The sequence below is a fragment of the Triturus cristatus genome, chromosome 8 (assembly GCF_964204655.1).
Source record: "Triturus cristatus chromosome 8, aTriCri1.1, whole genome shotgun sequence".
NCBI classification, from domain to species: domain Eukaryota; kingdom Metazoa; phylum Chordata; class Amphibia; order Caudata; family Salamandridae; genus Triturus; species Triturus cristatus.
The window spans coordinates 1,543,928,567-1,543,954,968 of NC_140591.1; the positions used below are offsets into that span (position 1 = coordinate 1,543,928,567).

The 26,402-nt window shown below is 45.5% G+C and overlaps 1 protein-coding gene across 2 annotated transcripts in view; it reads right to left on the reverse strand.

The window, feature by feature from the left end:
* The window catches only part of RNF121 (ring finger protein 121), a 326,737-nt gene that overhangs the window by 81,735 nt on the left and 218,600 nt on the right, over positions 1 to 26,402 (reverse strand). For both annotated transcript variants that reach the window (XM_085623428.1, XM_085623429.1), the window contains exons 4-5: positions 12,853 to 13,007; positions 6,454 to 6,561 (exon numbers count right to left, since the gene is read on the reverse strand). In XM_085623428.1, the coding sequence (XP_085479554.1) occupies positions 6,454 to 6,561; positions 12,853 to 13,007 (263 nt within the window). The remainder of the gene's footprint in view (positions 1 to 6,453; positions 6,562 to 12,852; positions 13,008 to 26,402) is intronic.

Consider the following 26,402-nt stretch of genomic DNA (forward strand, 5'->3'; position numbering starts at 1 on the left):
TGAGCCAGCCCACTCAGGCTTTGAAGTTCGGACCTGCATTCACGGCGAGATCTCAGTTGCAAGAGTTTTACTTCTGTGTATAGCTTACTGGCGTTTTAGTGGAACAACTGGCTTAAGGAGGATATCACAAGAGGTGTGTCCTGGTACCATAAAAGGGTGACTCAAATCAACAACACTTTTAATCCTGCAATAATCTATGACTTGGACCTTGATTACAAGTTTGGTGGTAGAAACTATCAGTCTTTAACATAAGGCAAATATCCATACCAAAGGGTTCAGTAAATAACACATGCTCAATAACACAGATTATGAATTTTTATCATGCACCACAGATGTTATTTAGTGCATGTGTTAAATACTGAATGTCCTATTTAGCGCATGTGGTAAACACTGCACCCAAAAAATAGCACATGCAGAAAACATCAGTAAGTGCCCATTTCCAGGTACTGGAAGTTCCTGGAGTGAGAAAATGAATCACTAGAGAACAGAAAGAGTCGACGCAATATGCAAAAGGACCTTAGGAGAACACGAAAGTAAACAAATAACTCCTTCCTGTGTGAGAGAGTGGATTAATTAATTTTGTGTTGCCAAATCACCTTGAAACGAAACAAACAGAATTCACTGCCATCCTTGAAGATTGAAGGTCCTGGCTAAGGCGGTGGCAAGACAATAACTGTCTAATGAGCCATCTCATGCTGAAGATGCCACAAAAAGAAATAATAATAATTGCTTGTGGTAGGAGATAATGGGAAAACATTACTGAATTATTACTGAAGTATTACTGAAGTATTTAATCGATTAGCCTCGCACAAGCACTAAAGAATGGCAACTGGCAGTAGCTTTCCATCTCAGCTCTATCTCAAGCTGTGGGAAGAAACAATTATGACCATCCTTAACAAGTCTGGAGTAGAAGACAAGGTCTCAAGGTCAGAGGAATCTAAGGTAAGAGACTTGAGAGTAGTAATGGAAGTAAATGTCGTTGTTAAATTGTTGACTTCGCTGAGAATCATCATTGTGAACAGTAAAAGATAATTTGTTAGACATTCACAAGGATCTATGAATATGATGTCATTGAGGCTACCAACTCTCTAAAGGTACAGCTGACATGCATTGAGGTTGAAGTAAACCACAAGGAGATGATGGACAGAGCGCTGAAACTTTTCAGACACTCACCCCAGTCACAGATCTGGGTTGAATCCATCATCGTTCTTTAGCTCACTTCCCCACCCAAGTACAGACCCAGCCATATGCAAATCAGTTTTGATATTGAGATTGTACATAATGCATGGTCATCTTGAAGATGAAGAGTTGGTCTACCCAGTACCTAAGGGTGATGTGTTATGTGTTACCTCAGTATGAACAATGTTGCTTCTTATCGCGATCATGACATTGTGGTTTTGTCCACAGCGCCAAACGCACGAGTTCAGTATATCCACAGATCCACATCACACAGCATTTGCACATAAATAGCATTCTTCATTTTATGGTTTAAACGCACTTTTTCTTGTCCACCAGGCGTACATGACAGTCATTTGACCATCGGATGTCAGGTAATCCTGCTGTAGTACGGATGTTTGCTTTGTAGGTGTCCAAGGGGCATGGTATATGCATCTCATTCACTATCTGCAAAACATCCATCACTTAACCGAGTATTTTGCTAAAGGTTGGATGAGAAAAGTCATGCACCAATGCTACTGTCTGCTGTGTGCTGCTGTTGTTAAGAATTCTAGTGCTGCTAGCATTTTCAGGAAGGATAGGGGACAGCAGTGGAGCCCTATGTTGGGCTCCAGGGTATCCGAAATTATGAAGATATGGTTTGTGTGGTGCCCACATTGAGCCTGTGTATCCTCTGGATTACAGGCTGACTCATGTTAATGGGTTTCAGTCCTCCTGTGTCAATCCTGGCTCTCCTGCGCTGCTGTGCCATTTGAAGTCAGATTGGGGACCAGGTTTCCACCATCATGCTCCATGGTTTGTTGTAGCAGAACATGGATCTGGGAGAGCAGGATATTGTGGCCCATCAGTGCTGCATCTACAGTGGTATACCGCGGAATGGATAAGGAAAGTGTGAATTGGTGCAATCAACCTGCTAGAGCTTCACTTGTTCAAGGCTGTTTACGAAGGTCCGACTGTGCAGGTGTGAGTGATTTTATTTTTTCAGCTCAGTGCATGTACTGTGTTTTTGCATTGTGCACGTCTTATTTTTGTGTATTGCTTTACAGCTTTGCTTTCATTCCTTCCACTACCAAACATTTTTACCACCTGCTTTTGTGGTATTTTAAGGTGAAATCTTCCACTGTTTTTTAGGACCTTGCATACTTGTAATTGGGTGAAATTTACAACAGACTTTTTTTAGGGACATGGGGAATATCACATGAGGCAAACAGCACAAAGTGACCCCACTCCATATGGCATGCCATGTTTTCAGGTGCCACAAACCAGTCTATCTATGGAATGCCTAGTGCTTCAAAGATGGATTTGGTGGCACATGCATGCAAATCTCACTCGTCATTCCGAGAGCTCCTAGTCTACAATGTTTATCATTGTTTTCTAGTCTCTGTGAAGATGACGCGCCAAGGTAACCTTTGCTTCAGCTCTAATTGCCATATAATTGGAGCTTGCATGGAGCAAGTGTCGAGTTTTGTTCACGATACAGTACATTGTAGTTGTGTTGCTTCTTTGCATCTATGCAGGCTAACAGGCAAGGAGGCCTTTACAGTAAGATGGATTGCTTCAAGTTCCAGCATATTTATACGTATACTCTTCTCCAACTCAACCAGGACCCATGGATTTTCCCCCTCCAATAGGCTCACAAGTGCTATAGTAACAAATGGAGAGCACTGTTATCATGGTGAGTGAGTCAACCTTATGTTAAAGAGGTCTCCTGTACAGCACAGGTCAAACTTTTTTTCACTTTGAAAAGCACTCTTTTTTTAAAAGAATTAGAGAAGACTTTTCCCAATATACACTTGGCCCACTGATTAGTAAAGGCTGCATTACCCTGGAGGGATTGCTGTTTTTGCCAGGAAATATATTATGTATGTTCGCCTCCGGTAGATGTTTGTCTATTATCTACTTGCTGCACGTGTTGGAACACCTTGATGCAAATTAAACAGGTAAAACAGATTGCAATTCTGTAGAGCTGGAGGAGCCTGCTGTCCTGGATGCTATCCAGTGCCCACGAGAATCTATCTCCGCTACTGGAGGCTGATGGATATACTTCATCTCATCAGTATGTAGAAAAGAAGAAAATGGGAGGCAAACCATGTGAATTAAAGTGTTTTGCAAGTGCTAGAGGGCTGGACCTTCACAAGAGTGCTATCTTCAGCATCGGCTTCTCTGCTGATGCTGGAACTGAAGGGCTTGACCATTCTGAAAAGCCTGCTTTGGTTGCACCCCGTAACTGTACAAAAGCTTAGAGGGTGTTCATTTCTTCTCAAAGAAAACAAATCACAATGTATTTGACTTGTGGGTGGTTTCATCATCAGCCTGCACACTATAACGTTTGTTACCTATGAAAGGTAAGTACAAGTAAACTTGTGCTGCGCATCCAGATTCAACCCTGTTAGTCTGAGATATAAAATTGTTTATACAGGGATAACATGGTCCACATCTCTGGCCACAATGTTTGTCAAGTCTATTGATGTTTGTAGTACATTGTTTGAGACCATCTTCTGTGAAGACTTCAGAGATTTGTTCCTCAGTTTCCTGGGAATTGGTTAGATTAAGCTGTCCATCTAATCCCAAAGATAAGCATTGTAACCTCCTGCTCTCAAGGTCAAAGCGCTAGTGTGCTGTTTTTCTTCCCAATTTGTTCCACTCCCTTACTCTCCGCAGGAAGACTTGTACACATATAGGAAGCTTTCAATTTGCTTCAGAAACTACCACCAAGTCTGCTGGAACTTGATCTCTCAAAAACAGAAATGGGTCATAAGCACATTTTTCAGTGCCATGGCAGGCTGAAACAGAAGTTGGCATGTTCAGCAGCTTTGCAGCCTTTCCAGTACATTAAGCAAACTAATTCACATCATTCAGTGTAGCTAACTTGCAGGGACGGTGAGCTTCATTGTGAAGAGGTAAAAGGGAAAGATCCTTCAAATCAGTCTACAATGGTAAATCCAGTCCAATAGATATGAAAAATGCAGTGTGTAAAGCACCTTGTGCTGCTCCTTCATACGATCAGGGGACTCCTCACATAGGATCTCCTTAGTGATGTGGCTCCGCACATTAATGCCTTCTGGAGGAACAGAACTTTTAGTAAGGGATTTGCCTGGGCTAAAGAGTACAGCAGAATTCTGAGACGAAACCTTCAATTCCTACATCTATCAGAAGCCTCAAAAGATATTCACAGGTGGTACTGGAGGAGATGATATACTAAGCATTAAAGGCATCGTTGATGATGGCTCTGAAAAAGATGGCTGTATCAAGGCTCATAGAGTGAAGGACTTTGACGGAATCCTAGATGCTGAATAAAACTAAGATGAAGCAGGACAAATGTGAGCCAATGAATAGATAAGTGTGTATAGTCAACACAATGATCTGTGCCTTGTCATGAAGTTTTGTTATTGCTTCTTCTGAGTCCTATGCCAACTGTAGGAGAACATCAACAGGTATGAGCCCAACTGATAGTCTTACTTTGCATAGTACCTGATGGAATACTGATCCACTACCCATTGGTACTAGTGTAAGGATAGACTGTCGCCGTTATTTAAGGTTAGAGCAGATGTCTCCGAAACTGTGAGAGATACGGAGATAAACAGTTCTGGAATCAGGAAGACCTACTACAGGCAGCAGGAACCTCCGCAACACCCCCAACACCAGAGGTTGCCTACTAGTTATGCACGGGCTAAAGAAAGGGGCAAACAGGCATCCACAAGACACAGAATGCGCTTGGGATGATAAAGACTCTTCTTCTAGCTGTATGAAGGTGGTGGAGTAACTGTTCCATCTGGCCAATGCTCTTGGTGGTTTGTGGTTTCCTGCTGCTGGGCCGGGAGGACTTGTGCCTCTCGGCCTGGTTTGGTCCATCAAGCTGTCCTCACACAGGTCCTTCAATCTTACAGTGGATCAGACTTGCTCCTCTAGACAGGAGAAGTTCAGCTAATCGGCAGGAAGGCAAGTCCTCCTTCTGTTGCACTCCTAGGTTCATTCTGGAGGAGAAAGACAAACATACGGCGGTTTCACTCCTGGTCCGGTGTCTTCTTTACTGCTGTAATGATATACAGACCTCATTGAATTCCACATGACATGAAAGAACAAACGAAGTTACTGGCTTAGCGATCAAGTACTTACAACCCTCTGGGAGTTAAACTTGGAGGCTGGAGCCAATCTGAGAGTCTCCTCGATTTATTAGATTCTCTGCTCCTTCAATCTTGGAAGATCATCCTGTCCCAGTTGCAGACCAGATTTGTCAGGCCTATATGTCCACGCTATATCTTTGAAAATAAAAAAACTTAAAAGGGAGAAAAATTGAGGAGACTAACTCCTGATTCGTGTTGAAGGCCATGGGAAAAAGGGAATTGAAATCAGTGGCCCAGGCTGGGTGCTATTGGCTACAATGAAGTCACCCTGGTTTTGCTTCGGGTGCAGAGTTAGAGCCAGGACCCCTGACTTATATGTAATTCTATAAAGATTCCAAGATGTAATTAGACTATGAGCTGAAAGCTTACCAGTGATGTAATACTGATAAATACCTTCAACTGTATACCTCACAGATTACATAAAACAAAACGAAAAAATTAAACCAGCTCCCATTGCTAGTTAATCAACGGAAGCGACATAAGAGAGCATAAGAAGTTGTACTGGACTAAACCCGAGTTGGACATACTGCTCTTTCCCTATTCTGTTAAAAAGGACAATAAAATCAGGAAAGAATTAATATCATCTGTGATTAATAGAGATGGCCTCTGATACTATAGCAGTGCCATGTTGGTCATCTTATCTCAGGAGCTGGATATTCTTTATAGGTTGGGGCACTATCTCAGAAGCGCTTCACCAGGTGCCTGTTCTCTATATTCCATGCAATGGGAATTTGGAGCTGGCGTGAGGATTACAATGGAAATATTTTAGATCTTGTGTTTTAACTACTGATAGGAAAGTGGCCTCTTACTACGCAAGAGGAGTCGGTTACTCCCAATTAAAACCTTGATTAAAATCTCCACTAGAGAATGTAATTTTATGTTGTACTTTGTCACAGGTGTTTTTTATAGCAATTTCCAATGACAATTTGTTATTATGTACAAGTGTTTGATTTTTTTTTATACCTAATCAAAATAAAAAGAATTAAATTATGATTGATAAAACGCCTTCCCTGAAATTCAGAAATTATTACACAATTTAATGGTAACCAGTCCAATAACACCAACCCTTTACAGTATAATCTCAGAAAAAAAGAATCTACAATGCTTGGACACGCTCTCCTATTGCATCAATTTATTCATGATTTTTACTCACCTGAATATTAAATTAAGGCCAAAAAGTGTGAACATGACTGCCACGTATCCCACGATGCCAGTGCCATAGCTGATCTTGTATAAAAGCAGAAACCACTTATACACAAGCCTGTAAGAAATAAGCAAATTCAGAGAGTAAACAAGTAGCAGCTTCAGACACAGATAAGAGAACATTGTACTTGGGAGTTAGCCAGCAATGACCGTGAACTAAGCAACAGAAACAACATACAACTTACCTCTAACAACAGTTTCTTAGCATCTCTATCTTTAAAGAGATTGTCTGGCTTCTATAGGGAAGCAAAAAAAGACTTTCTACAGCACATTAATCATGACGCCCGGGTTACTAACCACTTGGGAGGACATCAGACACAGAAGAAAGAGAAAATACATCTAGAGACACCCAGGTGCACTTGGCACCCTTCTGCATTTCTTTCCAAAGATTACCGAAAAGTGACAGGAAAAAGGTAATTTTTTTGAATCAATGCAAAAGAGCAATTCTGAAGAAAAATGCTTTTATGACAACTCTGATTTTCTTACGCTTTGCTCTACATCCTCTATAAAAAGATGTAGTGGGTGTAATTTTGATTATAGATTTTCACTGTCATGTGTCTAAGTAATAAACACCCTTTCAACAGCATCACAACTACAATTTAGACTGTGCTAAGAGACAGAGGTTACACCGCTTGTGTGAGTAGAGGTGGGTGTTATGGAGGAGCAAAAGCAGTTACTAAAGGTCCCTGAATATCTATAAGGGTAATATTGTCCTGCTTATTGTCCTTCACAACATGCTGAAACAAACAGTACATATGGAAACAAAATGGTTGGAGCACACCTTCAGACAGTAAACAAATAAACAAATGAAACGTAATTAAAATCCCTGAAGGACAATCAAGTGTTGAGTCAGTGTTGAGTCAGTGTTGAGTCAGTGTTGAGTCAGTGTTGAGTCAGTGTTGAGTCAGTGTTGAGTCAGTGTTGAGTCAGTGTTGAGTCAGTGTTGAGTCAGTGTTGAGTCATAGATAATGCGCAGGACTTCTTGGGCAAGCAAATCATTGTGCCTAAAAGATGCATCAAGGACAGATGTTCGAAAAAGGCATGAAAAGTAGGCCACAAAGCTACCATAAAGTTTCTGATTTGAATACATCTTTTGGAAGCCACAAGCACTGCCACAATCACTGCCTTGTATCTAGTGGAATGTGAATAAAGCCTGTCCATATCAGGCACCCTAGAGACTCCATAAGAGTAAGAGATGGAGATGTAAGTGGCAATATTTCTGGTCATGGCAACACAAACTGTTTTTCTAACATGCATAAGAGCTAATACATTATGATTAGGACTTCTCGTGGATTAAGATATAGAATAGCATTGAGAATCTTAAAATAAATTCAATAGAAAACAAGCATTGGCATAGCCAATAGGTCTCGCTTTTGGGACCTTATAAGTATTTAGTTTTGCAACTGTTGCATGGCTAAACACTTATAAGGTCCCAAAGGCGAGACCTATTGGCTATGCCAATGCTTGTTTTAAAGGGGGCCTCCAAACGGGTCTCTATCAGGCTCTGTTTTGTGCCCTGGCACAGGCGTTCCGTTTTTCCCGGACTGCAGTGACAGAAGGCACATCGAATGCGCACCTGCTCACACACTACTCACTAGTGGAGAAGTTACGGCATTACTTCATGCCTTTAAAGAGTCATTTTCTCTCTGGTTTTCCCTTGTCTTTTTGAAACTCGGGAGTAGGAACATTGTCCTGATGTCACCGGGTTTCGGTGGAAGCTTTTTCAATATTATATACGAGCCATAGTTGCTGTTTATTTATCTTATGCAACTAACAACCATTGACAAAGCCAATAGTCCTGACTTGTTGTAGGTACGATGTTACTTGTTGAGTTATATATCTAGATGCAATGACCGAAACAGCAAAATACAAGTCGGGCGGCACACTATTATAAGCACAGACTTTTAGTTTGTGTTTTTAAGCCACGCCCTTAATTAAATTGGCCACGCCCCTTTGAGAGAGACCCCCCTCATTTTTTCATCCCACTTAAAGCCCTGCCGTCATGCCTCTAAAGCTCGCTGTTAAGTTGTATCACGCGATATAACGAAGTTGAAAGGCGGCAGCAAGGAGCGAAAGTTGCAGCGCTAGGAGAGGGGCTGAAAAGGCGGGTCCTGTTCGGCATCCAGTGGGGCGGTGTCATAATTAGGCCCCGCCTTTGTTGTTGAAGTCACGTTGTTCTTCACTCAGTTTTGTTAGCAGCCAGGAAACGTTATGGTTGTCCCGAGAACAGCGTCTGGTAACGGAAAGCAGTTCTGGTTTTGTCCCTCGTGCACTTTTATTACGGGGCTGCTTGCTTGATTGACGAGGCGTGTTGGGAAGAGCTTGCCTAGAGGCGGAAGGATATGTCAGGCAGTGAGTATTTGACGGAGTCAGGCAAGCAGGGATCATATGAAACCCTGAAAACTGCAAACTACGTGCACGGCGCCAGCGTTTCTTGAACGTCCTTTTCCGGCTAGCAAACGATGCAATTGTGTTTGTGAAACACTTTTTGGATCCAGATATGTGGTGCAGTCATTGTATGGAATTCGTGGTTGTATTTAAACATGGGTGTGTTGAAAAAGCAGCCAGCAGTAGAGGCAGGTTTAATAACAAGCGCGGCCCCGGCGAGCCTCGCATACAGGAAGGGGAGTGGCCACGTGAAGAGAGAGGGGGAGCAGGAGGTAAGCCCGCGAGTGGTGCGGAAATCACACGAAACTACTTAGAAACACAAACCCGCAAAAGTGAAAGCAGGCTGGCTGGCGAGTGGTGTGCGATGTGCGCGCACCAGGACGGGAGAGGAAAGCCATATGGCGCCTCTGCTCGTCATTGTGCGCGTAACCGCACGCCCGTCGCCAGTGCACGCGCCAGTGGGCTGAAGCGCTTCCCCAAAAGTGGATTGCATGGCGGCACGATGCACGTGATTGTGCGCGTGCTCGCCATGCAATCCACTTTTGGGAGCCCCTTACTAGAGTCTCGCATAGCGATTGCTACGCAATAGCTAGGCGAGAACTAAAAAGGACGCAAGATTTATCTCGCAGGTTAGAATACAGCTTTAAATAAAAAATTGGAAGGATACCTTACCGGTGAATTGAAAATGTGTAAATCCTATATTCCGACAGACTGTGAAAGTGAAGGAAGAAAAGGCCCGCTGCACATCTTCTAGGACATGCTTCTTTCACATATATCTTGTCATTAATTGTCTACCTGACATGGAGTGATTCGATGGTAACCTTCACAGCAAACAGAGTTGTTGTAAAGCCTTTCACACATAAGTAGTCCTCGATGGCCAATCCAAATGGTATATCCCTCAATGTTAAATGGCAGAAATGTCAGAGATGCTTGTGTTTAGAACTCCCCTAGTGGGAGGGTTAAAGAGGGTCTGTAAAGGTTGCAGGGACTACTTTACTACAGAGAAGATTCTGAAGAGACTAGCTCTTGCTCTCTTTCCCTGATGAGGATTCATTCCTTTCCAGGTCTCCTGCCAATTCTTCAACAGTACAGGTATTAGGATTTCATAACACCAAGAACATAAATATCCTCATTGCAATGGTATTGACACCTCATAAAAACGGAAGGCTTGTTTTCACTGAGAAAATGCTTAAAATGCGCTCTCACTGAAAAAGGATGCAAAAGAGAAACTGCACCAATGTTCAGGGATACAGTGAATGTTGTCATACGGATATGGTTGTGATAGCTAGCTGATCATTTTTTCCATATTTATTTCTTATTTCTCAGCAGGAAAACTTGTAAAACTCCCTGTTCAAAAGAGACATGGTGGCTTTAAATGGGCATTTAAAAATAAGCTCTTATAAATGGCAGAGCAGATGTGAATGCTCCGAAGAAGATGAAGCTGGTCAATCATGGCGCGGCCATGTAGATGACACTAAGATGACTGAACATCTTGGGCTGTTTCTGATCTTCTGGAGGACATTCAGAACCTGAAAAGGCATTTAGAAATGACCCTTTCAATCAAACGGTATTTGTAGAGTGCGGTTAATAACCCCTGGGGGCATCAAGACCCTGAGGTCTCGTCTGTCTCTAGTTGATGATCAGGGTCTTGAGTACTTTTATGCAGTCCGAAAGTGTTGTGCTGTTCGTAGGGGGGAAGGGGGGGGCATTCCATGAGGAATTTGGTGAAGCATTAGGCGGTTTTCGCGAAACCCAGGATTCCTGCCCATGCAAGGTCATCAGGAGCACAGGTTGGTGAAGATGGGGCTTATACGGATGGAGAACACCAGACTTCAAGGACTTTGAATTTGTGCAGGGAGTGGAGAAGTCAACCAGCAGGGTGTTTGCTAAGCAATGTGGGAGGAGAGCAGGAAGGGACATTGCATCAGGAGGTTATGGGCATGTATCTATCAGAGCAGGTTTGGACCAAAGCCCTCTCAAATATGTTAAAGAGAGCAGACATAGAGCTTGCTACCACAGACCACTACTACTCAGAATACTTGCAGCCCTGGAAACATCAGGGACCTCAACTATTTAGCTCATGGTCGTTAAATTCTCTGGAGAACGATAGGTTTTTGCCGCACTTAAGTCCATCAAGAAAGATTCATGGTGGCCATGGAGAACTCAAGATTAAACAGGTCTTATATGGTCAGGATGAGACCTCTCTTGAACTTGCATGGAAGGGTCAGTCATCCTGGTAGGAAAGTCAGTGGCTAGTACTGGAAGGTGGTGTTTCAGTTAAGAGTCTGCTTTTTACAGAAAGTACAAAATCATGTTTCTTTCTGCTGCTGTAGGCTTGTCTAAGTTTCCTCGACCTCTTACACTGACTGCCTGTTGAGAACAATTTCAGTTCATGGCTCTTATGCACTAATTTATGCTTGGGTCAGGTCCGGTACATTGGGCTATTGCAATTATCTGCTAGCTACAGATATTTGAGATTAACAAGGATTTAGCTGGTGGCTGGTAGAAGTTCTGTCAGCAGCATGTGGGATAAAAAATGTTATCAGTGGCTGGGTTGAAACTTTGGAAAGAGCTTCCCAGAGAACTTGAACTAAAAACCAATTTCTTCCCAGCTGTAAGAGTTTTACCAAATGCACCCAGAACGCCAGGTTTAGGTGCATTATCTTTTAACTCTGATTCAGCTTTCAACCTTTAGAATACTTCTTTGCCATTTTGTGCAGTCCGTTCAGAGGTTGGCAAACTGCTTGAATTTGGCAAAGCTCCTCTCTACCGGGATGCCAAGCTGCCAACAGCTCATGCAGCTCAAGTAAGTTCCCTGACTTTGATGACTGGTGAGCTGCAGGGTGCTCGTATTGCTCTGGTAGGAACAGGCAGTGCCGGGTCTCTGTATTGATGCACTTGCTGAGTCCTCCAGCAGAATGGACATAAATATTGAACAGTGAGCCATCCGAAGCAGGACAGTTTATTTTGGAGCACTTGCAGCAGAAGACAGGAGCTGGACTGAATAGCTCTAGCAATAGAGTGCATAACAAATCTGTATTTATGGCATCATGCACAAAACTTGAAAACATGCCCTTTGCTTCAAGTATCAGCTTCCTCTCCTCAGAAACATGGTCAAATATTTTCAAGCTGAACAATCTCCTGACAGTGAGATTTTGGATGTGCTGTAGCTTTTGGAAGACAGATGTATCGCAATAGCCTATGCACAATAGTTCCCACGCTGAAGAGAACTTCACATGAAGCTCTTTAAGCAGAAACAGTAGGGTCATCCCAATTATTTGCAACATGTAGAGAAGGAGACAGAATTAATCTTTGCAATGAAGAAGAGCTTTCTGTCAAATAGCATACCTATGCATTTCCGTCCAGCTTAGGAAAATTCTCATTCATCCACTTCTGAATGCCTAAGAGACAGTTGCTAGGATTTTGAAATGGGCATTCTGATTGGATAAAACAATAAGCTACTTATTGTTAGCATAAGAAACTGCCAAACAGCAATAGGATATGACAAACGGAGCTAATGGACAGACAATATGCTGAAAAGAATAAGTGAGTGAAGAATTATGTGGAACTCCTTACTACACCCAAATGCTCAGCGACCACAAATGTGGCAAGATAGCACCAGAGTACAACACACCAGAAAAGAGGAAAACCTGGTGCGTTGGCTGCATACCAAAACACAAATATTCCATACAAGGGATGCAAGCTATATACTCAATACCCTTTATACATGAGGTCTACTTTCTTTAAGATCGATCCTTATCCTACACAAGATACGAGTTGATTACCTACCCCAATAACTTCATGCACTGTCTGACAGCCCCTGCTGATAATAACGCATACGTACAGCAGTCGGCAACACCCATTCTCATCTTAAATATCAGAGGTTGCACCTATTAACATTAGTCTCTAATGTCATCACTGCCAAAAATTAAGAACTCTGTCATAAATGTTGTTACCTCACCTGGGGGTTGTTGGTACCAGAGGTTTACGGGTGGCTCGGAAAGTAATGAAGGCCGTGATTAAGGAGAAGATGAACCAAATGACCAGGAACCTCCACCAGTGCAGCTTGACTGTGAAATACAGAGGGACGATCCACATCTGAAACAGGGTAACCATCTGAAAGAAGAGCACACTCATTCCTTTTCATTGTTTCACTCTGGCCACAAGCTGCCTGCACCACATATGCCACAGCACCTCTCAATGAAAGAGGGTAACAGTATGTGGCTGAACATTATTGCTGCAAGATGCCACATAAATTATTTTACTTGTGCTAGTCTTCAAAACAACCTCTGTTCATGACATCCTCAGCAAGTACTTTCCTTCACACTGTAGCATTACCCTGAACAGTCTGCCCTATTAAGGTTATGTTTACATATCCTAATTGCTTTCAATTTAAGCACACTGCTAGTCAAGAGATGTAGCTAACTGAGTTAATATCACTATTGGGTTCACACCAACATTATCTACAAATGTTTGAATAGAGACCATTATCTGCTGGATGAAGCCAGTGATAAAGATTAAATACATATTTGCGATAGAGCATGTGACCACTATAAAGTACACATAATCCATTACTGGCAATTCTGCAACAAGTAGTTTTACAGTTCAATCCATACAAAATGCCCGCTACTTCGTTTTCTACTGAATGTCTCACATATACACCCATCTCCCAGCATGCATTACTAGTTACATAGAAAAAGCTGTTAAATAGGAGGACTGAGCATGGTCTGTTGGCCAAATTTTTTTGTTGCAGAGTTTTATATAGCGCGAACTTGACCCGAATCCAATCAGGTATCAGAGCGCTTTACATAGCACCAGTTACGTTACATGAGGACACACATTCATTTTTTTTTTAAAAATTGTTAGGCACGGGGAGATTAAGTGATTTGCCCAGAATCACAAGATGTTTTAGCGTTGTTACCGAGACTCGAACCCAGTTCCCCCAGGTCCGAGGTCGAGCGCCCTAACCGTTAGACCAATTCCTCTCCCCATTATGACATGGAAAACACATCACAATGTGGCCAAAACTTGACACTGCTTCATGTCTTATAAGTGAAACAGAAATGATTGATGGAATCACATTTCCACCACTAGACATAAGGTGCACACAATGCCACCCCTTGCAGTCTTCTACATAATCTTGCAATCTAGCAAAAAAACTAAAAGGTGACATTATAATACTGAAATATCTGTTTGAGATTCCACCCCAATCCGTGTTCCAGTGTGAAGTCTGGACTGTGCGTAAAGTAGGCTAGCTTTAAAGAATGTAAATAATAACTTTAGGTTTACACTTGTAGATACTTAAACAGTTCTAACTTTGAGCTGCATTATTATAAGTTTCTAGGACACCATTGCTATTGAGAGTTTACTGTCATTCTCTATGCTATTATAACGTTTCTCAATGTCTTTTAAAAGATGTTTTTAAATATAATTTTATCATATTGCTAAGGTAATGCTAAATGGAAAGGTATTTTTAAGGTGTGTAAGGGTTCGGTAAATGTACAGAAATTTATATGAAGGCTACCTAATGGTTACTTTAAGATATTTTATGGCTTAATTTAAATATTTTTATATGTTACTTTAGAAGCTATGTATGTTATTTTAGAACATCTTTTAAATAGGCACCAAAGTGATTTTTTGTCAAAGTATTTCATATAATGTATTTGAGATCATACAACTATACATACATATCATTAGCAAATATTTTGATATATTTTGAACATACATATTTTTGTAATGATTAAATAGCAATATTAAAACATGTTGACAGTATATTTAAAACTTTAAAGTATAAAGCATTGATATTTTGCAAAATAACGACAATCTCATAAAAAAGCAAATTGCAAAGGAAAGAACATAAAAATCAAGGTTTTGGTACGGAAATAACTAATATGGCTACAGCTATCAACATTAAACAATATTTGTACAACCAGGTCGGGATATGCAATGACAGTATTATTAATTTTTTAATATTACCTGCAATCTAAAACCAATTGAAATCCATTAAAAATAGGAATATGGGACCACCTCAGACCCCAATCTCTGCTATAACAGCCATAATTCATATCATCACACATAATACTCCACATGCAAACACATGCACGCACATTAATTGGTCAAAATAAGCCACAGTTCGAGACAATAAAAAATGCATTTATAGAACAATTACTATGGTAAAAAGGTGTGCACTCAGACTTTGTGGGTTCAAGTCTTTTTGAAGGCGCCATCAAACTTCTAGGCTGGCTCTAGATGGGCCGAGGAAGGCTACTGAGAGAAAGCTAAATAGAGACACCTCTTTCTAGGTCTTGTGTGGTAACCTGATAATTTAATTGGTTTGCCCTAGTTACTCCATCTGCAAACCTTGCTCTATAAAAGGTAGTTGCACTGAACCATCAAGGCTTATTCCAGGAGGGGGGAGGAGGTGGAAGTAAGTCTGAAACTTGGATTGAGTTCAAAACAATAATTACACCCAAAAGTGTCCAGTCTCACATACAACACCCAACAAAAAGGACTTTTATTACGCGTAAGGAAAGTAGGACTGTACAAGTGAAATAAAATACATACAATAAAATCTCCCAATCCACCCCAAATATTTAGAGTATGGAAAAATGTATTTGCACCAGATTGTATAAATATTCTCATTAAAAGCCAAACGCAACGAAGACATTCACCAGAATAGTGTATGCTTTTAAGTGGTACACATTGTACATCTGGGGTAAATCTATATTCACTTAGCAACTGCCATAACTTGAAGGTGAGTAGACAACCTTTTAAACAGACATATTGATGACGGACTCCCTACAGTTGCTTGGGAAAGTCTATTCTCTCAGCAGAAAGCAGTCTCTGCCTTAAGTGTTGAATACTGTCCTTACAAAGCTGCTAGGTCTACCTTTTGCACAAATCAGCACCTCTCCTAGAAGGAAACCTTTGTAGCTGCCTTCAGTTCAAGTTAGTAAGATGAAGATATTATGTTCTCATAAACCTTGCGACTTATTGCATATGAACACTGTTGTTTTGAGAATTAACCCATCTTTCTCCTAAAAAGGATATCAGACTCCCATGTAAATCAGAGTTCTTCTCTTCCAGCCTGTTTCCCGAAACCAAAAAAGGGGGTAAGAAACAAAAACAAAAAAATTGTAAACCTATGTTTTGTAAGCCAAGAGTGTGAAAATATGTGTAAGAAACTCAGTGCAAGATTTCCCTAGGATGGCATCAGTCACAGGAGAAGCCTGACAACTTTCCCCAACTTGTGTTACAGTAACATAGGGGAACACACCACCTATCGCTACTGCTAGTCAAACAGGCAGATCAAAGTATAGTAAAAATTCACGCTGGGGAGGAGGAGCCTAGCGCGCAACCAAGATGGCCGCGTAGGTGCGAGGCTCCCGAGGACCTCCGCAACCTCCTACGTTTATCGTGTCTTCATCCTGCCTCGGTTGAGGGGACTGTGTCGGTGAGCCTGAGCTGAGGTGGTACCAGTTCCCCGTTCTCGAATCGGACTTCGGGTACCGGAGTGAGCACCGATTGAAGTTTGCGGCCTACTTCTTGCCGGACCCCGGATTTGCGCTAGGGGGTGACCCAGTGGCAAAGTGAACAACAACAGCGGGATGGGCCTGGCGAGTCGCGTACCCCGCACTTTCGCTTTCACTTTCGCACCCCCTTGCCGTCTCTGCAAGTGAGCTCTTTGTGTTGGTGTGGCCTCGCTGGGAGACCCTGCCTGCCTGCCGGCTGCGACCCACCCCGCCGACCTGGGGTGGCCCCCCGGAGCTCGTGGCCTTGGTCGCCTGCCCTCTACAGCGTTGCTGGTGCGGGTGTGTGACCCGTGACGATGGCCACGAAACAAGACGGGGATCGGTCGAAGACCAAGTCAACCCGGCGTGGCGCCGTCCATCAGGCCAACATCATGGACCGCTATACCCTCCAGAGGGGATCTCCCGGCGGCCCGCACAAGTCCTCTGAGGGCCCCCCTGATGCCCCAGATTTGCCCACGGATCTGACTCTGCAAGACGTCATGGGCGCCATTGCTGAGATGAAGGCCTCGGTGGGCCAGCGGTTCGACACCTTGGCGCATAAGATCGACGCGGTCCTCGTGGATGTCGGCCTGGTGAGGGCTGATCTCTCCAAAACCAACGACCGGGTTGATTCTTTGTCCCGAACCGCGTCGGGCCTCACGACTGAGGTGGCGGCCCTCCAAACGGAGGTGCACCGACTTCGTCAGGCGAGTGCGCTTATGGACCGGCGCCTGGAGGATTCCGAGAGTCGGGCCCGGAGGAATAACATCCGCATCATCGGAGTACCCGAGGGACGGGAGGAGGCGGCGGCGGATCTTTTTGTAGAGGACCTGATCGCTACCCATCTCCAGCCTCGGGGACTGAGTAAATTCTTTGCCGTGGAGAGGGCCCACAGAGTTCCCGGGGGAAGGCGAAGGTCGGAGCCCCTCTGCGGCCTCTCAGTGCCCGGATTTTTAACTTTCGGGACAGGGACGCGATCTTGCAGGCCTCCAGACTGCAAGGGCCGCTTAAGCTGGAAAATATGGAGGTGAACTTTTATCCCGATTTTACCCAAGCGGTCCAGAAGCAGAGACTGAGTTTCCTGGGTGTCAAGCGCCGGCTCCGGGACATGACCTTAAAATACGCCATGATCTTCCCGGCCAAGCTGCGGGTAGAGGTGGATGGTCGCACGCACTTTTTTGATCGTCCCGAAGCGGCCGGAGACTGGCTGGACACACTGTCTGGGGGTAGTGATCGAGATGGTGGGGGGGGGGGGCGGCGGGAGGAGACGGCCCACTGGATCGGGCCTGAGGGGTTGATATTGGGCCTCACTCTGGACGACTATGATGCCACTTTCGACCAAGCTTCTGTCTTTGTTCTTTCCCCTCCCTTGGAGGTTGTGTGGGGTCTAGAAGGGGTACTCTTTCCTCCTCTAGGGGGTCTAGCTAGTTTCATTATATAGGGGCGACAGGCACACTGCAAGTTGGGGGGGCTGTCTGGGCTCATGCAGGGGTGCAGGGAGGGGGGAGTTTTGTTGGGGTGGGTGGGTTGGGGTGGGGTGTTGTCCGTTTATACCACAAGGCAAAAGTATCGTTGTGTTACTTCTAAAGTGCTCTCTGGGGGACGAGTGATGGCTTCTGTTTATGATGGGGGGTAGGGGACTGAGTCTGTTGTCCTGGAATGTTAATGGATTGGGGGACAGGATAAAACGAGGTGTGGTCCTTGTGGCCCATTCGGGCTTCACGTCTGGTTCAAGGGGTGTGGGTATTCTGGTTAAGAACTCACTCCCGTTGGAGATTGATGAGGTGGTCCATGACGACAGGGGACGTTACACGGTTGTGGTGGGTAGAATGGAGGGCAGAGTGGTCGTTTTTGTGTCTGTTTATGTCCCGCCGGGGCTGCAGACGACCACCTTTGCGGATCTGGGGCGCCTCCTCCTTGGCCTTCCGGAAGGGATTCTAGTGGTGGGGGGGGGATTTTAATGCTGTGGTTTCCGGAACTGTGGATCGTCACCCCCCCTAGGGACCTCCCCCGTGCCCAGGCGTGGTTGTCTGGCCTCTTGGATACCCTGGGGCTGGTGGATTGTTGGCGTCTGAAACATCCCACGCAGCTACAGTACACCTTCCATTCAGGGGCTCATGGTAGTCTCTCACGACTAGATTATGTCCTGGTTCCGGCGGCGCATGTGGGGAGGATAGGGGAGGTGCGCCATTTGGCACGGGGTATTTCGGACCACTCCCCGCTCTTGTTGCACTTTGATATTCTTCCGAGGGGAGAGGGTAGGGTGGTCCCGATTAATCCCTGGTACCTGCGTGACCCCACCATTCGCGCAGAGCTGGTTAAATCCCTTAAGCGCTACTTTGACGAGAATGTGGGGTCTGTGTCATCGGCTGTCTCACTGTGGGAGGCGTTCAAGACGGTACTCCGGGGAGAGGCCTTGTCCCTTATTTCCCATTCCCGGAGCTTGTCCCTTATTTCCCATTCCCGGAGGCGCGAGCGGGAGGAGGTGACCCGTGTTGAAGCTGAGATAACCGAGTTGGAGGGTGATCTAGAATGTGGAGTGACGGATGACAAATTACATGTTCTCCGACTCAAGCAAGCGGCCTATTAGGCCCTCGTTACGGAGGCGGCCAGGGGCCTCAGTAGAGAGCAACAGGGGAGACTATATGATGTGGGTGATAAGGCTGGTAAATTGATTGCGTGGCTGGACAAAAAGGAGAGAGCGAGTCGAGTTGTCCCGTTGATTGAGAAACAGAATGGTGTGTGTGTCACTGACCCAGAAGAAATTGTCTCCTGCTTTGCAGACTATTTCCGTGGAGTGTACTCCCCGGTGTCCTCCCGCTCTGAAGAGGATTCCCATGCCCTGCTCAGGGATATCGCGCTGCCTTCCCTTTCGGAGGAGGACAGAGTGTCGTTGGACGCCGCTCCAACTTCCGAGGAAATTGCCCTCGCCATACGTTCGGTCGCTTCCGGCAAGGCCATGGGTCCTAATGGTCTTCCCATCGAGTTGTATAAACTGCGACCGGATACGCTGGCGCCGCATCTCCGTGCTATGTTCCTCGCGGCCCACTCGACGGGTTGCCTCCCGCTAGACCAGCGTTTAGCTACTATTGTGGTTATCCATAAGGAGGGGAGGCCACGGGACCGGGTCACATCCTACCGGCCTATTTCGCTATTGAATGCGGAGCCCAAAATCCTCGCCAAGGTGTTGGCCAATCGGCTGGTCGGCGTAGTGTGTGACCTGATTCACCAGGATCAGTCCGGCTTTATCCCTCATCGCAACACGGCGCTTAACCTGCGGCGTTTGCATGGGGTGCTCGCCCGTGTCCCGTTCATACGGGAGCCGGCCATTTTGGCGTCCCTGGACGCCACTATGGCGTTTGACACACTTGAATGGCCTTATATTTGGGCGACGCTCGCGAAGTTTGGGTTTGGCCCAGGATTCATCAGTTGGGTAAAATTGTTGTACTCTGGCCCGCTGGCGCAGGTGGTTGTGAACGGTAGAGTGTCGGCTCCGTTCGAGCTGGGAAGGGGCACGCGGCAGGGCTGCCCGTTATCGCCGCTCCTTTTCGCGCTCGCCTTGGAGCCCCTGGCGGAGTGGCTGCGGTGGGAACCTTCTATTCGTGGTCTCCACTGGACCCCCGAGTATGAGGACCGCGTATCTCTATACGCTGACGATATTCTTCTATATCTGGCTTCTCCACGTAAATCACTGATAGTACTGGTTGATGTATTGCATTAATTTGGTCTTAACTCCGGCCTTGTCATCAACTGGGCTAAATCGTGCGTCTATGTTCTCTCTGGGGAGGATCCTATCCTTCCGCGGGGCTGTCCTATCCAGATCGCCCCGCGGGGATTTCGATACCTGGGTGTCTTCATTACCCTGGACGCGGAGGCCCGATATAGTCAGAACTTGCTTCCCCCCCTCCAGCGCCTGAAGGAGGATGTCGCGCGTTGGAGGCGCTTGCCGCTCTCGCCGGGCGGCATTGTTTAAGATGATGTCGCTGCCGCGTTTCCTGTACGCTCTGCAGAACACAATGGACATCGTCCCGGCGCGCTACTTTCGCGAGGTGGAGAGTTTGCAGCGCCGACTGTTCTGGGAGGGTAGACCGCGTATCGCCCTGGCGAAGCTGATGCTCCCGTGGTATGACGGGGGGATTGCCCTCCCGGATATCAAACGGTATTATTGGGCCTCCCAGCTGGCTGCAATTAATCACGGCCTGTACGGGCCCGCTCTAAACCCGGCCTTTGAAATGGATAAGATGTTACTGCCGGGTGGTGATTATAACAGAGCGCTTTTCTCCAGCTCGCTTGACGCACGTCTGACGGGCCCCACGCGTGTCATGGTACGAGTGTGGCACGCGGCTAATGTGGCGATGGGGTGGAAAGATCGTTTGACCCGGGCGTGGCCACTATACGCATCTGAGCAGTTGGGCTCCCTGTGGACCTCGAAGGGCTTTGAGAAGTGGGACATGATGGGCATCAGCAGGGTGGGTGATCTCTGGACGACGGGGGGATTCAAAACGTTCGAGATGCTACGGACAGAATTCCAGTTGCAGGACAGGGAGTACTTTCGGTATATGCAGATCCGTCATGCGTTATGCTCCGTATTCCCGGACGTTGCCTCCATCCCGGAGTATTCCCCTCTGGAGGATAGGGTGCTAGATGGACATGTACCGGACAGCACGATTTCATTAATCTATAAAAAACTTATCAATGACCGCTCGGGACTGCTGTTCAACCTTCGTGAGGCATGGGTGGCCGATGGATTGGAGCTGGATGACGAGGACTGGGTATCTGCGGTGGCCTCCCCGAAAGAGGTGGCCATACCGGCCCGCCTTCGCTTCGTCCAGCTCAAGATACTCCATAGGGTCTATGTTACGGGGCCAAGGCTACTGCGTATGGGCTATGCTGTGGACGGCTTGTGTAAGCGTGGGTGTGGTTCTTTGGGGACCTTTCTCCATATTTTGTGGGAGTGCCCGGAGGTGGAGCGATTCTGGCGTGGTGTGCATGAGGTCCTGCGGGTGGCAACGTGTGTGTCGCTGCTGCCCGAAGCGAGGAGATGCCTTCTGAATGTGTGGGAGCCCACAGACTACTCGGTGCCGCAGACGCGGTGGGTGACTCTGGGATATATGGTGGCCAAACGTGACATTGCTCAATTGTGGGGTTCCCAGAGGTCGCCGACTGTCTCGGCATGGAAGGATAACATGGATTGGTGCATGTTTCGGGAAAAGGTGGTGTATGTTGCGAGAGGTAAGCCTGGGACATGGGTGAACGTATGGGGCCCCTGGAACGCCTACCGTGGGGGAATCTGTACCCCGCCGTTATTGCCCGATCTGTCACCGGCCCCGTCCCCTTAGCCAGCTTATCTCCCCGGTTCCGGGCACTGAGTCCACCTAATCCCAGTCTTGACCTTTTCCCCCCCTTGATACTCCTATGGATTGGTAGGGTCCCCCCTCTAGGGGAGCACATGCCGCTGTTTCCGATTGTGGGTTGCCTTGTGGACTTGTTTTTTGTTGTTGTTTATATTAAAATGAAACCGTTATGTGGGGTCCGAATGGTGTGGCTACCACCGCTTCTAACTCCTGTGCATTTCCCTTTGCCGCGGCATGCGTGCTATTGTTTGTATCACATGCTCCTCTTGCTTGCTAGCGGCCGGCCTGAAGGTTGTAGGCCCATCTTTTTATATTTTTTGAATTTTGTAATAAACGGTTTCAAAAAAAAAAAAAAAATTCACGCTGGGATTAAATGGGCAAATGGGAGATCAAACTCTGGAGTACTGATGCTAAGAAGAAGCTGCTCTCTGGAGTTAAGGAGAATTTGCAGCAAACATTGCTCAGGATGTAAGAGAGTCACTGTAAGTCTCCTGCGGACATTTAAGCTCTGACGACCACTGCAACTGTAGCCTGCGTCTGTATTCACACCCAATACCACTGTGAATGTAGCCTGCAGTCTGTATTAATCTTTATGACAAATTAGGCAGACATGGCTTTAACAGCATAAAAAATGATGAGAATACTTTAGAGGGAAGAAAATGAAGAGATAAGAAAAAGGCAACGGAGTTGAAATACAGGTAGTAGTTAGCACACAATACATAGCAAAAATGACCACCTGGAGTTTCCAATACAGGCATGGGTGATAGTAAATGAAAGAGTGGAGTGCGTAGATTAGATCATGAAGGAAGATGAAGGTCAAGGAATGAAAAGAGCACATATAAGGGAATTAAGGAAGTAGAAAGGGCAGGTATTTAACTGTATTGCTATTTATAGTGGTGTCCTTGGGATGTTACTTTGTTTTACCATACTCCAATCAGGGATAAAGAGGACTGCCCACTGCAGACAATAAGTGTTCATTTTAGTTATTATACTTGAAGGACGGAACATATTTTTGCCCCTTCTTTCCATACTTTCCTTTTACATGTCCTACAGTCTTAATTTGTGTTTTCCTATCTTGGCTGATATGGAGAATCGAAATTTGCTCCATTTCTTCTTCTTGGAAAAACAGCAGCAGTTTCCCCACAATAGGATTTCTTTTAGCAATAGATTATGCACAAATCATCAGATACACTACTGTCTTATTAATAACTGAAACGACAAGCCTATTAAGGAATTACCAAAAATCAAGTTTGGGCATGTGTTTCTAGCACATGTCAAAATGATTCGATTTCACAGACTATTACATTTTCAATCATTAGCCACTGCTTGCTTTATTCTGATCTTCGCGTGCTACAAGAGTAACAAGACTCCGGAAGGGTTGTTGTTATGCATTAGGTTATCCACCCAGAAGCATGTTTCAAGTACGCCAAGGCTTGCTATTGTGGCGTTGGGGCCCAACCACGCCTACTTAGGCCTTAAAAAAAGTTTCCCCGTAATTGAAAGTTGTTATTTTCTAATTTAACTGAAAATCTTAGGTTTGACTTTGCTTCTCTTTCAGACTTCTCTGGACTTTGATAGAATAAATGCTGCTCATTTCAGGTCTCTGAGATAATGCCATAGCAAGATATTTGAATTGCAAACCTCTTTCTACTATTTTATAGATCTAATTTGCATTCTTTTGCCATCAGAACCGCACACCTGCTACAACCGTAATCCTAATTTTTGTTTTAGTTTAATTTCCAGAAGCACAGAATATTGACTACATGAGAGAAGGGGAAGCTTAGTGCCACTCACAGATACCGTGGCAGGCATATCACTAATTAGGTAGTCATACGTACCATTTATGCATAAAGTGAAAGATTCATGGTCCATAGGAAGTCCACAATCTTCGCTGGACACAGCTTTGACCTAGTCTTCGCCACCTTCAACTGCATCAAAATCACAGCACCACACCTCTCAGCTGGATTGATTACGCCATCGACCACTTCAAAATCAACATCACTCACCATCAATACCCACAACCACCAGCCTGGTCAGACACAGCTGGAGTTGCATCATTGAATCTAATTGGTCCCACACACCCATGCATGAGCCGGCCTAACACCACTGGTGACGTGAAAACAGATATCAAACAGCTTGACGAGTGAATCACAGAATGCACAAATTTCCTGGCACCCGAAAACAACACAACCAAAAGAGAACCCAGAAGCAGGCTAGCTGGTACACTGAGGAACTTCGCTCAACCGAAACACTGCAAACAACTGGGAAGACGATGGAAAACATACCACAAAAACTGACTAGAACATTTACAAAGCAGCACTCAGACCCTACTAAAAGCAGACCAGAGAAACTAAGGAGGCGGCCCTTGCAGAGCCCACAGATAACAGTTCCAATAGCTGTAAAGAAATCTTCACCATCGTCATAGACTTCACCACACCAGCTCCCACCACAAACAGCATCACCCCCTTGTGCAAGAACTATGTGATAACCTCTATGAATTTTTCAGCAACAAGATCCAAGCCATCGACAACCATATGTACCGTCAACTGAACACCTGCAGCCTCACCTCCACCCCACTACAAACGACCTCAGTAACACCTTGACTACATGGGAAACATTCACCATGGTAGAGACAGCCAACATCATGGGGACCATCCTCGCTGGGGCATCAATGGACCCCTGCCCCCACCACATCTATATTATGGGCTTGTTGATAATCAGAAACATACTCACCAGCATCCTGAATACTTTCATCACTGCGACATGCCTGGAGGTCTGCAAACATGCGGCAGTCAATGCACTTCTAAAGAAACTGACAGCAGACCCCCCCCCCATCCAACAAGCAAACTATTGACTAATCCCTCAACTGCCCTTTTCAGCCAAGGTCATGGAGAAATCCATCAAGAAGAGCTCACCCACTACCTCGATGCACACTAACTCCTAGAAACCATGCAGTCAGGCTTCAGACCCAATCACAGCACTGATACTACCCTCATCCCCACAAATGACATCAGAATGATCCACAACAGAGGAGAAACAGCAGACCTCATCCTGCTCGATCTCTCAGCAGCCTTAGACAAGGTCTCCCACTCCACCCTAATCCAGAAATGAATATGCTACTTACCAGTATGCATCTGTTCTTGGCATGTAGGGCTGCTGACATTCATATCTGTGCATAGATCGCCGCCTAGTGTTGGGTCCGGATGTTTGCACGTTGTTGTCCTGGAAGAGTCTTCGAAGTATCCTTGGATAGGTGACTCCTCCCCTGGACTACAGTGCGCATGGGCATCCTCTCCATCCTCAGATTGTTTTTCGCCATTGTGGCAGTGATGGAGTAGATACAGAAAGTGATGACCATGCTTGCAATAATTCTGAGAGCTGCAGCTGCGACAGGCGCCGGGGAGGAGGGAGGGCGATATGAATGTCAGCAGCCCTACATGCCAAGAACAGATGCATACTGGTAAGTAGCATATTCAGTTCGAGGCATGTGGGCTGCTGAATTCATATCTGTGCATAGAATACATAGCAGTGCCCTCTATTGGCGGCGGCTACCCGTGCCAGCTGCAGCGGTCTGAAAAAGTGTTTTGAGAACAGCCTGTCCTACAGCTGCCTGCTGTTTTGACTGCACATCTACGCAATAGTGTTTTGTAAACGTGTGTGTAGTGGACCATGTGGCTGCTCTGCATATATCATGCAGGGGAATATTTCCTAGGAAGGCCATGGAAGCCCCCAACTTGCGTGTTGAGTGGGCTCGTGGTGGAATAGTTAATGTGCGTTTTGCCTTTTGATAACAGATTTGAATACACTTAACTATCCATCTGGCTATCCCTGCTTTGGAGATGGCGTTACCTTTGTGGTGTGGGGCAAAGGCAACGAATAGTTGTTTTGTCTTCCTGAAGGGTTTAGTCCTGTCGATGTAGTACATGAGGGCCCTCCGTACATCTAGTGTATGTAATGCCCTCTCTGCAACAGTTTGTGGGTTTTGGAAGAAAACGGGCAGTTCAATAGTCTGGTTCATGTGGAACTGCGATATTACCTTGGGCATGAATTTGGGGTTGGTACGTAGTACGACCCTGTTGGCGTGAACCTGAATAAATGGCTCTTGAACGGTTAGTGCCTGGAGTTCACTAACTCTTCTTAGGGAAGTGATCGCTACCAGGAAGGCTACTTTCCCGGTAAGGAATTGAATCTCGCATGAGTGTAGAGGTTCAAAGGGTGGACCCATCAGGCGTGTGAGGACCAAGTTGAGGTTCCACATTGGAGCCGGTGGGTGACTAGGTGGAATGACTCGTTTGAGTCCTTCCAAGAATGCTTTAATGGCAGGCACTCTGAAGAGAGAGAGGTGCTGCCTGGTTTGCAGATAGGCTGATATTGCGGTCAAATGGACACGTATAGAGGTGTACGCCAGATTGCATCGGTATAGGTGTAAGAGGTAACATATGATGTTGTGGATGGATGCGTCCAGCGGGTTAATGTCATTATTACCGCAATAAATGACGAACCGTTTCCATTTGGCTGCATAGCAAGCTCTTGTAGTGGGTCTCCTGGCCTCCTTGATGATGTCCATACAGTCAGGTGGCAGATTGAGATAGCCAAACTCTAGGACTTCAGGAGCCAGATCGCCAGGTTCAGCTGTTGCGGATCTG